The 14,943-nt window shown below is 40.7% G+C and overlaps 1 protein-coding gene and 1 non-coding gene across 2 annotated transcripts; one reads left to right on the forward strand and one right to left on the reverse strand.

Annotated features, from left to right (window-relative positions):
• Window positions 1-137: 137 nt before the first annotated feature.
• Window positions 138-12,140, forward strand: LOC120259975. Its single transcript, XM_039267425.1, has 5 exons — window positions 138-389; window positions 9,499-10,441; window positions 10,558-11,361; window positions 11,819-11,920; window positions 11,998-12,140. Exons 1-5 carry the CDS (start codon window positions 138-140, stop codon window positions 12,138-12,140), a joined length of 2,244 nt encoding a protein of 747 aa, XP_039123359.1.
• Window positions 5,146-5,252, reverse strand: LOC120262651. The gene has a single exon (XR_005536912.1). It is a non-coding gene; the product is annotated as a small nucleolar RNA R71 (small nucleolar RNA).
• Window positions 12,141-14,943: the final 2,803 nt, after the last annotated feature.

A 14,943-nucleotide genomic window follows, 5' to 3' on the forward strand; every position in this document is an offset into this window, starting at 1 on the left:
TGTACCTTTATTCTATAGTGTAGAGTGAGCCCCTTCACTTACGGCATATTGTGGTCGATTATCTTCGACATCAGGGTCAGTATACCCGAGTTGGAGTGCTATTTTCTAGACCGTACATCACTTGACTCATCCATGGGATGGGATTGATTGAGGTGGTTCGAGGAGCAGAAAAGACTATCATTTCTTCTCCCCTTGGACTAGACACTATACTACTGATGGACATGGTGAAGAGGGTTGAACCTAGCATGTATGTTTTTGTTTTTCCTTCTCCAGATGAGTCTGAGGATGAGAGTGATGAGTCCAAGGGTTCCCAACCAGCACCCCCGCCACATCAGAACCCCATGGAGACTGATGCTCACCCAGTAGCTTTTGAGGCCCCTCCGACACATGTACCTTCCTCGCCTTGAGCCCATGATCTCTTTGCTTGAGATTGCTGTGGTAGTTCTTCAAACCAATTTGGCAGTGGTACGCATGACTCAGGTCGCGAATCAGATGGAGGTGATGGCACGCCTAACACTACTTCAGCAGATCCTGAGCGGGATTCTGCATTGATAAGTGCTTGTGTATAAGTAATACGAAATATTCTTTTCTTACATTGAGCATCACTTTTATCAATTTTTATCGCTTATTCGTATGTATTTGTGTTCTTTTGTGCATGTAGGGTTGTGGAGACAAAGTTGGATGAAAGAAAGCAAAAGTAGATCGTTGATGTGATTATGATGAAGTTCTTGGATTGAACAAAGGTAAAGACACAAGTTGTGCTCAAAGACATATGGGTGTGTACCAACCTCCATTGTGCTCAAGCAAATACACAAAGTGGAGGGGCACAAAGGCAGTCACAGTCATTTATTCTGACTCGTGCAACATTAGCAAGAGCTCCGTCAATATGGTTTTATTGAAGACACGATGTGATTTACCGCATGGATGTGTGCCCATTCATGTGGCCTTGATGAAAATAGTGGATTCATGAGCATTTTTTGGTGAACTACTGTAGCAGTTTACTACTGTAAAATTAATAAAATAGTTACTGTTTATAGCTCGTAGAAAACTGATTTCTGGAAATCCATATGGCCTTGTGAAAATTCCGCACGCCCGTGTGGATGCCTGATTCCAGCCCCTATAAGTACCGCGTTTCAAGGAGTCTATAAGAATCTTTTTCCTATCTTATGCCCATCTTTAGAGGCTAATGCGTTCTCCACAAGTGCATGGGTTACACACAAGTAATATAATGGTACCCCGTAAGGGGTAGGTTTGTCGAACCTCAGAGATTGGACTAAAAATACTCACATAACATTGATCTCTAGTGAACATTAAGTAGGTGATGAGATTGAATAAATAGCAGAACAATTAAAAGAGAAAAAGAAAAGATAATAGATGGAAATAAAAGGTAATTGGATTAAGAGTCAATAGAAGAGAACAATACCCCGGGATGTTCCCTTTGCACTCAGTAATGCTCACTAACCCTCAAGGTTTACCAGGTACATTCTTGGGTTCTAGTGTGTGCTCAAAAGCAATGAAGCATCTATGGTTCTCAAATACACCAAGTTTTACTAAGGTAACTATGGTTTCATGGACATCAAGTTTTGTAATCACACAATGCAATCACAACTATGGTAATCCACACACCAAGTTTTACCTAAGTATCTGTGCAAATCAAACACATCAAGTTATGCAAACACAAGATTAAACACAAGAACCAAAAGAACTCAGTAAATCATGAAGAGTAAAATTGTTTAAGCATACAAAGTACAAAGTTCCCACCATGGAGCACCGTGGCCAGTTATCCCCTCATTGGTGGGTACAACATGGAGGAGATAAGACTAGATCTAAAGAAAGAAGACATGACTCCCTTCTCTTTGAGATATGCCTCTAATGTCGAGTTTTGTGTGCGAACACTACTTCTCTTGTGCCTCCAACTTGCTCCTTTATGCCTTAGAAGGTGTGGATAAGCTTGATCTTCACTCTCATCAAAGTCCTCATGGTAGAGAAGAAGATCCCCGAATAAAGATGATCACGAAACCTAAAAAACTGGAGTTATAAAGAGGGGTTTCGAGCTTGACACAGTCTGTGCATGCTTGTGTCCAGACCGTGTCATGTAGGGTGAAAAGGAGTATCTTTGCCCAGAAAGTTCCGTGGAAGGGACACGATCGTGTCCTGACCATGCAATGCTGTGACACGATCGTGTCAGGGGCACCCAGCGCGTGTCAATAATTCTTCACTAAAATCATCCTTGGTCTGTGATTTTTTGAGGCATGGGCACAGTCGTGTCCTGACTGGGTAAAGATTGAAAGTGTCCTTCTACACAGAATTCTTGCTGGATCAACATTGTGCTAAGAACTTTAGAGGGTATGACACGAGTGTGTCCAGCCCGTGTCAAGCTTGAGTACTCGAACTCCTTTTGAATAGCTTCTTGTTTTTTTTTCCTGAATTCACTCCACAATGTATTATGGCCCCAAATTTCTACACATTTAACAAAAATACCCATAATAGCACTGCTCATGTATAATAGTAAACTTGAGAACAAGCAAAATGATGAATTTAGGGTATGAAAACATGTATACAAAGTGCACTCATCAGAGGCACTCAAGGGTTCAGAATTGATAAGTGCTTGTACGATAAGAAGACGAAGTGTTCTTTCCTTGTGTTGAGCATTACTTTTCTCTGGTTTTAATGCTAATATGGGTGTATTTATGTTACTTTCATGTACATATGGTTCTGAGGGCGATTATGAGAGAAAGAAGCCGATGTGGGTCGTAATGCACTAATTTGGAGGAAATCTTGCAAAGGTTCAAAAGCGAAAACATAGGTTGGGTTCCAGATGCAGGAATTTGTGCCAACCTCCTCATACTTGAGTTAGCATAACTATTTAGAGGGGCACAAGGGCAGTCATATTCAAGCATTCTGACTTGTGCATATAGAACAAGATCTCCGCCAACATGTTCGTTATTAAAGAAGCAAGGCGATCCACGATGTAAATGTGTGCCCGTTTGCGTTACCTCGATGAAAGTATGGATTCAGGAGTATTCCAGGCCGGTACTGCAACAGGGTATTATAGAAAACACTGTAGCAAAAGTACTGCAGCAGCACTGTTTACAGCCGGCAGAGAAAACAGGAAAATAAAGAATCCACACGGGCGTGTGGAAATTCCACACGCCCTTGTGAAAAATCCACAGGGGCGCCCACATGGGCGTGTGGATTCCCGATTCCAGCTCTTTAAAAGCATATTTCAGCCCCGATTTCAGCATTTTTTTCTCCATCTTTTCCCCAACTTAAGAGAGGGCGGTGACTAGGGTTTTGAGAGGTATTGGCTAGGGCTTTGGAGAGGTTCTATGGCTCTGATATCACGCGTCGTTTGGAAAAAGGTTAGTGGGAGAGCTTTCGTTGGCACTGATCCGGCGAGGTGTATCCTAGGCCGGACAAAGGAACCCTTGCAATGAGTAGAGGACTCTCCACAAGACCATCGCTATGACTAACGAGGGGGTTTTCTAAGGATCCCTTGTTTGTACATTCGATTTCATCGATTGTATCTAGCTCCATGGAGAGTTAAACCCCTAGTGGGTACTTGAGTATTTGTGAACCCTAGGATGTATTCGTTTCATTGAATCTCTTTATTATACTTTCAGTTAATTGATGTTTATTGTGAGTTCTAATCTTGGAGACTTAATTGTATAAATAGTCCCCTAGAGTGAGACTAGGGTTGAGAGTTCTTGTTGGTAACTCTTGTGAGTGAGTGACACACCATGAGGGTTAGACAAAGCTAGATTGGAGAGGGTTGAGAGGGTGAGTCGAGAGATAGCAGAGCGTCCCCTTTCCCCTCCGGTGTGATCTATCCTACCTCCACGTTCCAAGAGTTCTTTGCGGCCATAGTAGAGTGAATTGGCTAAGGGATGACCTTCCGCTGGGGCTTAGTTGCGAGTGCAACGGAGTGAAGCGCTGAAGTGATTTTAGCACGTAGGGCTTAATTGTGGCTAGGGATCTTCCACCTGGACCAAAGGGTTAGGTCTATACATAGGAATAGGGTTTATCACCTGGAATCCGTAGAGTTCATTACAATTCTATGCGAGTGCGAGGTTGAGAGGTTATTCAATCTCTCCTCCGGGACATGTATAGAGTTAGGCATGGTTGACCTTAGATTTGGGATCATGTAATTAAGGATTTCCACGACTCATTGTTGCATCAATTAGGAAGTATAATGGAGGGTTCTTGCACTTGAAATGATTGTCGTAGGCAGATCAATATCTGGGTATCCCATCTTTATCGATTGCCTTACCTTCTCCTTTACTTGTGCTCTCTATCTTGTTGCTTTTATTTCCGTTATTTCATATTTTGTCACACCTATCACTATTCATCTTCCATATTAGTTAAGAAACAACTTAAGTGTCTTTATTCCCTACTCTCTGTGGATACGATACCCACTCATCTGGGATTATTACTTCGACACCCGTGCACTTGCGGTTTACACGCATATATGGACGTGTCAAGTTTTTGGCGCCTTTACCTGGGAGTAGGCGTTTAGAGATACTTTGCACTTTGTTTTCTTAGTTATTCATTCATTCTATTTCATATCTTCTATTCTATTTTCGTTCTGATTTTGTTTTCTTTCTTTTGGTGCTGCTCCTAGTTATGACCCGAGGGAATCCTTCGATATTGATTGAAGGAGATCCCGAGCTCGAGCATACACTTAGAAGGAAAGGGAAAGAACCTGTGCAAGAAAAGTCTAATCTAGCTGATTTGGTAGTAGAAGAATCTGAAAACATGGGAGAACAGAATGAGCAATAGCGGACATTATCCGATTATGCTAGACCTTTAGTATTGGGGACACAATCGAGCATTGTGCGTCCCCCGATTACAGCTCAGAACTTCGAGCTAAAGCCAGCATTCATCCACATGTTGCAGCAATCCGCACAGTTTAATAGTTTGGCCAATGAGGATCCGAACAGTCATATAGAGAACTTTCTCGAGGTGTGCAACATGCTTAAGATAAACGGGGTAACAGATGATGCCATCAAGTTGAGAGCCTTCCCATTTTTCTTGAAAGGGAGAGCGAAGCAGTGGCTACACTCATTACTTAGAGCATCAATTACCACATGGAAGGAGATGGTAGAAGCTTTTCTTGCCCGTTATTTCCCTCCTAGAAAATCTGCAAAGCTTAGCAATGAGATCTCATCCATTGTACAATTGGAATTGGAGTCTCTATTTGAGATGTGGGAAAGGTTCAAGGAGCTCCTGAGAAAGTGGCCGCAATATGGATTCCCGGAGTGGATGATTATTCAGACCTTTTACAATGGTTTAAATCCGAGTACAAGGCAACTCTTGGATGCTGCAGCAGGAGGTACCTTAGGTAGTAAGACCCCCGGTGAGGCCCGTCAACTAATTGAAGAAATGGGGTTAAACAGCTACCAATGGAATGCTAGGGAGAAGAAAAAGGTGGCTGGCATCCATGAGATAGATGCAATAACCTCATTGCCGGCTCAAGTGGAATCATTGAGTAAGAAGTTAGATCTCCTAACTTCAAATAGAGTGGCGGCCATGACTACATGCACCGGGTGTGGTGGAGGACATGCTCCCTCTGATTGCCCGATCTCTATTGGTAATGCATCTTCGGTTGAGAATGTCGATTTTGTAGGTAATGCTATGAGTAATCAAGGAAACCAATACAACAACACCTACAATCCGGGTTGGAAGAGTCATCCCAATTTCTTGTGGAGCAACCAAGGTCCACAAAAGGCCATGGGCCACTGGGTTTCCAACAACAACAGCAAGCCCCAAACATGGAAAACAGAGTTTCAGATTTGGAGACCCGAATGAACGATTTGGAGAAGGCCTTAAAAAGTTTTGTGCAATCATCTGATACAAGGTTACAATCAGTTGAGGCTACACTTCGCAACCATACCACCTTTGCATAATCTTGAAAATCAAGTAGGGCAGATTGCGAAGTCCTTATCGGAAAGGCCACGAGGAAGCTTGCCGAGTAACACCAAGACCAACCCTAGAGAGTATGTGAAGGCGATCACTTTGAGATGTGGTCGTGAGGTTGAGGGTAAGCTTCTGAGTGAGAAGCCCAATGAACACGCACCCGAGGTTATAGAGGTTGAGAAGGGAGCAAGTAAAAAGAAGGATGTGGCACCCCCACCTTTCAAGACAAGAATCCCTTATCCCTCTAGATTGAAGAATGACCAAAGGGATGAATAGTACATGAAGTTCCTGAGTTTGTTCAAACAACTCCACATCAATATTCATTTTGTTGAGGCATTGACTCAAATGCCTAAGTATGTAAAATTCTTGAAAGATTTGTTGACCAACAAGAGGAAGTTGGAGGACAGTGCTTTAGTTATCTTAGATGCTTTTTGCTTGGCGGTGTTGCAAAAGAATATGCCGAACAAGAAGAAAGGCCCAGGAAGTTTCATCATTCTGTGTAACATTGGCAATTTGGGTGAAGAAATGGCAGTGGCGGACTCAGGGGCCAGTATCAATGTCATGCCATACACGTTTTTTCAGAAGCTAGGCTTGGGAGAGCCTAGGCCCACTCGGATGACCTTGCAATTGGTGGATCGAATAGTGAAACATCCGAGGGGTATCATTGAAGACGTGCTTGTCAAGGTGGACAAGTACATATTTCCTGTAGACTTTGTGGTGCTAGACGTCGATGAGGATGCGGATGTACCCTTGATACTTGGTAGGCCGTTCTTGCATACTTCCAAAGCATTGATTGACATGGACGGTGGAGAGTTAACATTGAGAGTTGGAGATGACAAGCTCACATACCGCCTTGCTGAAGCCATGCGGCATTCTCTTGATTTCGATGATACTTTGTATTTTCTAGACACTACTGATGAGATTGTTGATGAATATATACAGGAAATGTTCAATCTAGACCCGTACGAGGGTTTGTTTGACCAAGAGGTGGACAATGAAGGAATCATGATGCTTGGTTCGACGGAAGAATTACCATCTACCTCGGGGATCCTGAAAAAGGTGCTGCGGAAGATGAAGAGGGCTAGGAGACGTCACTAGAAACGCTCCAAGGCTGTTGGAGACGTGCGTGAACCTAACAAATTGGATGAATCATTGCTAGGTGGTCTCAAGCCTGATAATTCCCCCTCTACCTTCAAGAGACTTTGCTCATCATGTTTCCAAGTCATGGGTAAGAGGACAACCTTCATCTATGGGCCCCATGAGATAAGACAAGTTACGTCAAGCTAAGTGACGTTAAACAAGCACTTATTGGGAGATAACCCAAGTGTTTACTATTTTCTTAATTTGGTAGTTTAGTGTTTGCTTGAATAAATTGCTGAGTGTTGGTGTCTTAATTTGTATATGCTTTTGCTATGATTTTCTTGTGGACTTGTAATTTCACCGTTTGTTTTCATGTGAATTTGATGAAGTTTTGGTCGTTTGAGCTATCTATCATGTTTCTAACTTGTATAGTTTGCATATTAGGGCAGGCTCTAAGTGTGTAAACATGTTCAGAAATTTTCTGCAGAGCCTGCAGAGTTTTCTAAGGCATCCAGAGAAAACACACCGGCATGTGGAATTAACACACGCCCGTGGTTTTGTATTGCGAGCTCATCCAGAGAAGGCACAGGGGCGTGGACTCACCCCTGTGAACGACCTTGTGATTCTCACACGCTCGTGGGTAATTTTTGCACGGGCGTGTGGTTTCCTACAAAGACTTGGCAAACTGGCGTTTTGAGCCGGCAAGAGCTTCTGTACTTGTATTCGATGATGCAGCGCATACCGATCCATCTTTGGCACATCATCGCTGAGTACATTCGACATCAAGGCCAGTATGCCAGATTGGAGCGATCTTCTCGGGACTATACATTACGAGATTAGCTCTGGGTATGGGTCTCTTGGGCACGATTCGCGGGCCGAGAAGATGAGTATACTTGTGCCCTTGAGCCTGGAGACGATGAGATTGATGGGCATGGTTCGCAGGGTTCGGATGGGGGTTTATGCTCTGGTGCTACCGGTTCCAGAGATAGCCGAGAAGGAGAGTGATGATGCCGATGCTTCCGAGCCTACCCCCGAGCCTCAGCAAGCACTGATAGAGACCGAGGCACCTCTGATGGCAGAGGATCCACCCCCAGCACACTTATTTTCACCATCTCGAGCCCATGATTGCTTTGAAAGGCTCGAGAGTGCTGTGGGGGTGCTTCGGACAGAGATTGCTGAGATTTGAGCTATGTAGGCCACACAACATACAGAGTTCATGGCATGTTTCGACATGTTACAGCGGATTTTAGAGCGAGACGTCGCCTTGTTATTTGTCCTACAGCCGAGAACTCCCCCGGCATGTCCAGCACCTCCATCACCTATTCCAGCACCAGTTGATCCACCATGTACTTCATCACCAGCACCAGCACCAGCAGAGGAGCCAGAGCATGACACCGACACTTGATTTATTTTTTTTTCATTTCTTTTACTTTTGCACTTATATTTTGGACTTGTATTCTTAGAAAGGACTCCCCTTCTGAGTTTATCTTTTATTTTACTGTCTCGAGTTGTATTCATTGCTTCATCTTTTATATACTCGAGTTATTTTATTGAGCTTCACTGAACCCCTCGTGTATGCGTGCAGATGGTCTCAAGGTTGTCAGACCCGGACCGGCTCAGCCGGTTTGACCGAAAAAACCAGGAATCGGCCATGTGGCCGGTATGGGCATGCCCCATTGAACCGGGTGTATGAAGACTCGGTGTCAACCCGGTGATCCGACCGGTTCAACCGTGAACCGGTTGACCCGGCCGGGTCAACCGGGTCATAAAGTTAAGGAAATTTAGGGCTTTCAAGTTTCAACTCAAGCTTCCCCTGGTTTCTTTGTGAAATTTCAAGTTTCAACCCTCAAAAGACTCCACTACTCCAGTCCTCCTCCATGGATCCATCTAGCAGCCTTCTCTTTAGCCAACTCCATCAAACTCCGATGATGCTCTGGTGACTCCACCAACCTCGTGCTTGCTCCTGGTAAGAGATTTATAATCTTGTACCATGCTTTAAGAGATTCATCTAGATTATGTTGACAGTTTTGAGAGATTTTTTTGAATGATAGGTAATCTTGTACCATGCTTTGAAAATCTTGTAATCCTTGTTTTTTTTTTGTTGTTTTAGATCTCCTTACTCTTGATTTATTGGAAGATGCTTGCCTGGTTAGTGGTCAAATATTAAACTTTCTTATGTGATTGTTTAGAGATTATAAAGTGGGAATTGTCTTTTGGTATATCGATTATTTTTCTATAATTTGGCTTCACCTCACATTTATAAGATATCATCTTTGTAGGTTCTAGAAAGGGGTGAACATCTAAAAAGAGGCTTTTGTTACTCTAATTTTGCTCATGACATATGGTAAGTTTTTTTTCATTGTTCAATTTTTTTAAAAAAATTTATGAGTACATCATGTGCCTAAAAAAAATATTTGAGATTACATATTTCATAAACATGTATCACAATAGAGATCACACTATAAATTGAGAACATATATTGGTTGATTTTGTTATGTGTAGGATCTAGAGGCCGGCAATACACAATCTTCTAGTTGTTCAAGTGGCAATGTTCGTTTGAAGACTGATCCTGCTTGGGACCATTTTAATGTGTCTAATAATGCACAAGGAAAAAAGATTTTCTCATGCCTTTATTGTGGATCAAAATATCAAGGTGTTGGAATTAATAGAATGAAGTATCACCTAGCTTGCATTCGGGGAATTATTGCGGCTTGTAAAAAAGTTCCCGATGATGTTCGCAAGCAAATGGCGGGGTTTCTTACTTCATCAAAACAAAAGGAGAAAGATTCATTTGATGATGCATATGAAGAAGTTGAAGAAGATGATGTTCAAGAATTTAATCCTCTAATGAAGTCACAACAAAGGACAACAACAATAGAAAAATCTTTGGCAAAACGGAAGGCCAAGGATTCCATTGAAAAATTTATGGTTCCAAGGACAACCCCAGAGTCTCAACAAGGAATCAAGAGTGCATTTGCGAACAAGCAAGCAATTCAAAAGGCACATATGGCTTTTGCACGGTGGTTTTATGATTCATGCATTCCATTTAATGCATTGAAGTCACCTTATTTTCAGGTAGCGCAAGATGTCATTGCTGGGATTGGATATGGATATAAAGGCCCATCTTATAATGCTATGAGGATTCATTTACTAAAGAATTGTAAAAAGGAATGTCAGGTGCTTGTTGATAACTTTAGAAGCAATTGGGCTAGTTCTGGATGCACGATTATGGGTTATGGTTGGAGTGATCAAAGACAAAGAACTTTGATCAATTTTTTGGTGTATTGTCCTAATGGCATATCCTTCATAAAATCTGTTGATGCATCGGATATCGTTAAGGATGCCACAAATTTGATGAATTTGTTATCAGAGATTGTGGAATGGGTTGGGCCTTCAAATGTTGTACATTTGGTGACAGATAATGCTAGTAATTATGTTGCCGCAGGTATGTGATTTAAAATATTTAGCTTGCTTGCTATTTTATTAGTTATAGATTTTTATATTGTTTCCTTAACCATGCTTCTTTCTAAACTAATTTGATATATTTTTTCATCATCGCAGGAAGACTATTGCATGAAAAATATAATCACATTTATTGGTCTCCTTGTGCTGCACATTGCCTAAATTTGATTTTGAGAGACATTGAGAAGATGGATCATATGGTTGACCTTGCCTCACGGGCTTCTAAGGTAACCATTTTTATGTACAACCATATTTATTTGTTTAGTTGGTTAAGAAAAAGGTTGGGTTGGAAAGAAATTGTGCGCCTGGGAGCAACTCGTTTCGCTACCGTTTTTATCACTCTAAAAAGCATTTATGATCACAAACATGATTTGCAAGCTTTGGTGACCGACAAATACTATACTTGTCATAGATTGACCAAATCGGCCATTGGTAAATTGGATTGTTCTATTATTTTGGACAACAAATTTTGGGATGATTGCTTGTTGATGGTGAAAATAGCAGCTCCAATAATTAAGCTACTTCGTATTGTGGATGCCGATGAGAAGCCTTCTCTTGGTTATGTTTATGAGGGGATGCTTAGAATTCGTAAAGGAATCATGTCTATCTTTAGAGACAAGCAAAGGTTGTATGATCCTTACATCAAAATTGTTGATGAAAGATGGGATAAACATTTTCGCAACATTCATGCGGCCGCCTATTTTCTCAACCCGGCTTTTTTATATGATGAAAGCACATTTGTAGAAACTCCAGAAGTAATGCAAGGCCTACTTGACTTGTTAGAGCAAAGAAGCATATGTAGCAATAGTGAGAAGGTGATGAAGGAGATCAAAATATATCGAGATCGATTAGGGAGTTTTAGTCGTGAATCCCCTTTGTCGGCATCTAAAAATATGCAACCAGGTTAGTTCTACATTCCAAATTGTATTTGATGTTAAATTTTAATTTGAATTATATCTTGTTATTTACTAATATATTTTAAACTTTTCATACATTTTGTAGATGAATGATGGAAATTATTTGGACATAGTGCGCCTCACTTGCAAAAAGTGGCTATTCGACTCCTTAGTCAAACTGCTTCTTCATCAGGATGTGAATGTAATTGGAGTCTCTTTGAGCACATTCACACTAAACGAGGAACAAATTGGAGCATCAAAGGTTAAATGATCTTGTGTATGTGACTTATAACTTACGTTTACGACAAATGTATTAACATTACATGTTCTCATTTATAATTTTGTTATTTTTAGTTAGATAAATTTATTTCTTATATTTTAAAATATGCATAGACATCAACACAAGAAAAGGAGATATGATCCGGTTGATTATGATTGTATCGATAAGACGGATTTTTGGGTAGTGGAAGATGAATGTCCTCTCAAACTTGATTATGAAGAAATCATGGATGATAATGTTTATGGAGATGATGCTATTCCTATATTTGATGATCGTCATGGTCAAGGTTAGCAAAAGTTTTAATATTAAATGTATATTTGATAACAAGCTTTTTTAATAAATGGCTTTTACTTTGTTTATTAGATGATGTGGATATCCAAGAAGAAGTAAATTTGCAAGATTTTGGTGATGTTGGTGGTGATGTTGGTGGCCATGCAAGCTTTGATCAAAGATTTGATGGAAATGATGATATTAATTTGAGTTTTGATCGAAGTTCATGGACCTAACTCATGTTAGTTGTGTTTGTCTATTTGAATACTTGGGTAAATCTTTTGATTATGTATTTGTGACTATTTTGTTATACTTGGTATGTGCTTGTTTTGACTTTTGAGTATGGAATTAAACTTTATGTCTTATTGTTGTTAGTTGTATTTGAATACTATGGTAATTGTTGTATCTTTGGATTATGTATTTGTGACTATTTTGTTATCTTTGAATTTTGATTGGTATGTCCGTATGTGTTTGTTTTTGTGTGAAATTAAACTTTAAATCATGTACTTGTTATTTTTTATGATGCTTGTTTTGAGTATGTATTTTTCATTATTTTGTTAGGTTGATGTGTGCATGTTATATTTTGATGATGGTTGCTATGAGTGTGTATTTTTTATTTTTTTGTTAGGTTGATATGTGCTTGTTATATTTTGATGATGGTTGCTTTGAGTGTGTATTTTTTATTATTTTATTAGGTTGATGTGTGCTTGTTATGAGTATAAAATGAATTTGGATATCAAATATAAGTAGTTGTATATTTTTTTATATTATAATTATGGTTATTAATATTATATTTTGATTATTTTCTAATTATTAATTATTAAAATATATATTTTAATATTTCATTATTGATCCCGGTTCGACCCCGGTTCGACCCGGTCGAACCCATCGAACCCTGACCCCTAGGCTTGGTCGGGTCGATGCCCGGGCCGGGTCTGACAACCTTGGATGGTCTTGTCATCATGGGAATTGAGAACTTTGTCATGGGCACGGCCAAGGTGTTTCGGCACTTGGCCGTGTGAGCTTCACAACCCATTGGAACAACACTTCCAAGGACTCAGCTCCATCAAATGCAACACTAGGAGTCAGGGGAGTATTGTTTTGATTGCTTATCACACATTTGAATTTAATTAATATACATTATGAGTGAGCTTACATGAGTACATTGTGGACAATGTACAACTTAAGTGTGGGTTGGGGGGGAGTTTCATAGTACACACATCTTTTATATTAGTTTTGATTGATATACATGCTCACATAGCCAATGGCGATTCACTTTAGTTGCAATGATTGTATTCGTGAGTTAGGAGAATTTTTAACATTGAATATACTCATGCTCTAGTTTTTGCTTGAATTTCTAGGAATTTTTGCCCGATTAACACTTGTTGTACTTCTCACTCTTGAAGCCCTTTTGGAAACTCAAATTTGATGATAAAGGGACTAAGTATAGTTATTTCTTTCATTAATTAAAAAAAAAGATCAAAATATTTTTATTTCTTATTTGTGCTTGTTGGGTGGAAAGAGCTACCACCTATAAAGTATGAAGCTACTCTCATAAGTCGGATACTAGTTATGCCCTAATGAGAGAAAGAGCTATCTCATAGGATGGGTGAAAGCTACCACTCCGGTAGAAAGAGCTACCACCTCGAAAGTGTGAAAGCCACCTTAGCGGCCGCTTTGGAAAGAGCAACCTTAGAGGATGTGTGAAGCTACTACCACCTTTGAAATGTTTTTGTTATTTTGTGTAGATCAATAAGTCCCTTGTGCTTAGAACTTTGAGGAGTATACTGTAGGTTGCTTTGAGTGAACTCACGCACTTAAACGATTTCGGGTTTGTTGTCCTTTTTGATTCAAGTTTTTAACTAGAGCATTGATTTTTTCGTATTGAGTGTTGAAATTTTCCTTACTTGCAGAATGCTCTTTTTGTATGCTTTGGTGAACCTATGCCCAAGCACTTCCAATGTTTCCTTCATCTATGCATATAATGATTTAATCTTTGCTTGAGGACAAGCAGAGCTTAAGTGTGGGGGAGTTTGATAAGTGCTTATGCGATAAGAAGACGAAGTGTTCTTTCCTTGTGTTGAGCATTACTTTTCTCTGGTTTTAACACTAATATGGGTGTATTTATGTTACTTTCATGTACATATGGTTGTGAGGCCGATTATGAGAGAAAGAAGCTGATGTGGGTCGTAATGCACTAATTTGGAGGAAATCTTGCAAAGGTTCAAACGCGAAAACATAGGTCGGGTTCCAGATGCAGGAATTTGTGCCAACCTCCTCGTACTTGAGTTAGCACAACTATTTAGAGGGGCACAAGGGCAGTCACATTCAAGCATTCTGACTTGTGCATATAGAACAGGATCTCCGCCAACATGTCCGTTATTAAAGAAGCAAGGCGATCCACGACGTAAATGTGTGCCCGTTTGCGTTACCTCGTTGAAAGTATGGATTCGGGAGTATTCCAGGGCGGTACTGCAGCAGGGTATTGTAGAAAACACTGTAGCAAAAGTACTGCAGCAGCACTGTTTACAGCCGGCCGAGAAAACAGGAAAATAGAGAATCCACACGGGCGTGTGGAAATTCCACACGCCCTTGTGAAAAATCCACAGGGGCGCCCACATGGGCGTGTGGATTCCCGATTCCAGCCCTTTAAAAGCATATTTCAGCCACGATTTCAGCATTCTTTTCTCCATCTTTTCCCCAACTTAAGAGAGGGTGGTGACTAGGGTTTTGAGATATATTGGCTAGGGCTTTGGAGAGGTTCTATAGCTCCGATATCACTCGTCATTTGGAAAAAGGTTAGTGGGAGAGCTTTCGTTGGCACTGATCCGGCGAGGTGTATCCTAGGCCGGACAAAGGAACCCTTGCAATGAGTAGAGGACTCTCCACAAGACCATTGCTATGACTAACGAGGGGGTTTTCTATGGATGCCTTGTTTGTACATTCGATTTCATCGATTGTATCTAGCTCCATGGAGAGCTAAACCACTAGTGGGTACTTGAGTATTTGTGAACCCTAGGATGTATTCGTTTCATTGAA

Source organism: Dioscorea cayenensis, chromosome 5 (genome assembly GCF_009730915.1).
Source record: "Dioscorea cayenensis subsp. rotundata cultivar TDr96_F1 chromosome 5, TDr96_F1_v2_PseudoChromosome.rev07_lg8_w22 25.fasta, whole genome shotgun sequence".
Lineage (NCBI taxonomy): Eukaryota > Viridiplantae > Streptophyta > Magnoliopsida > Dioscoreales > Dioscoreaceae > Dioscorea > Dioscorea cayenensis.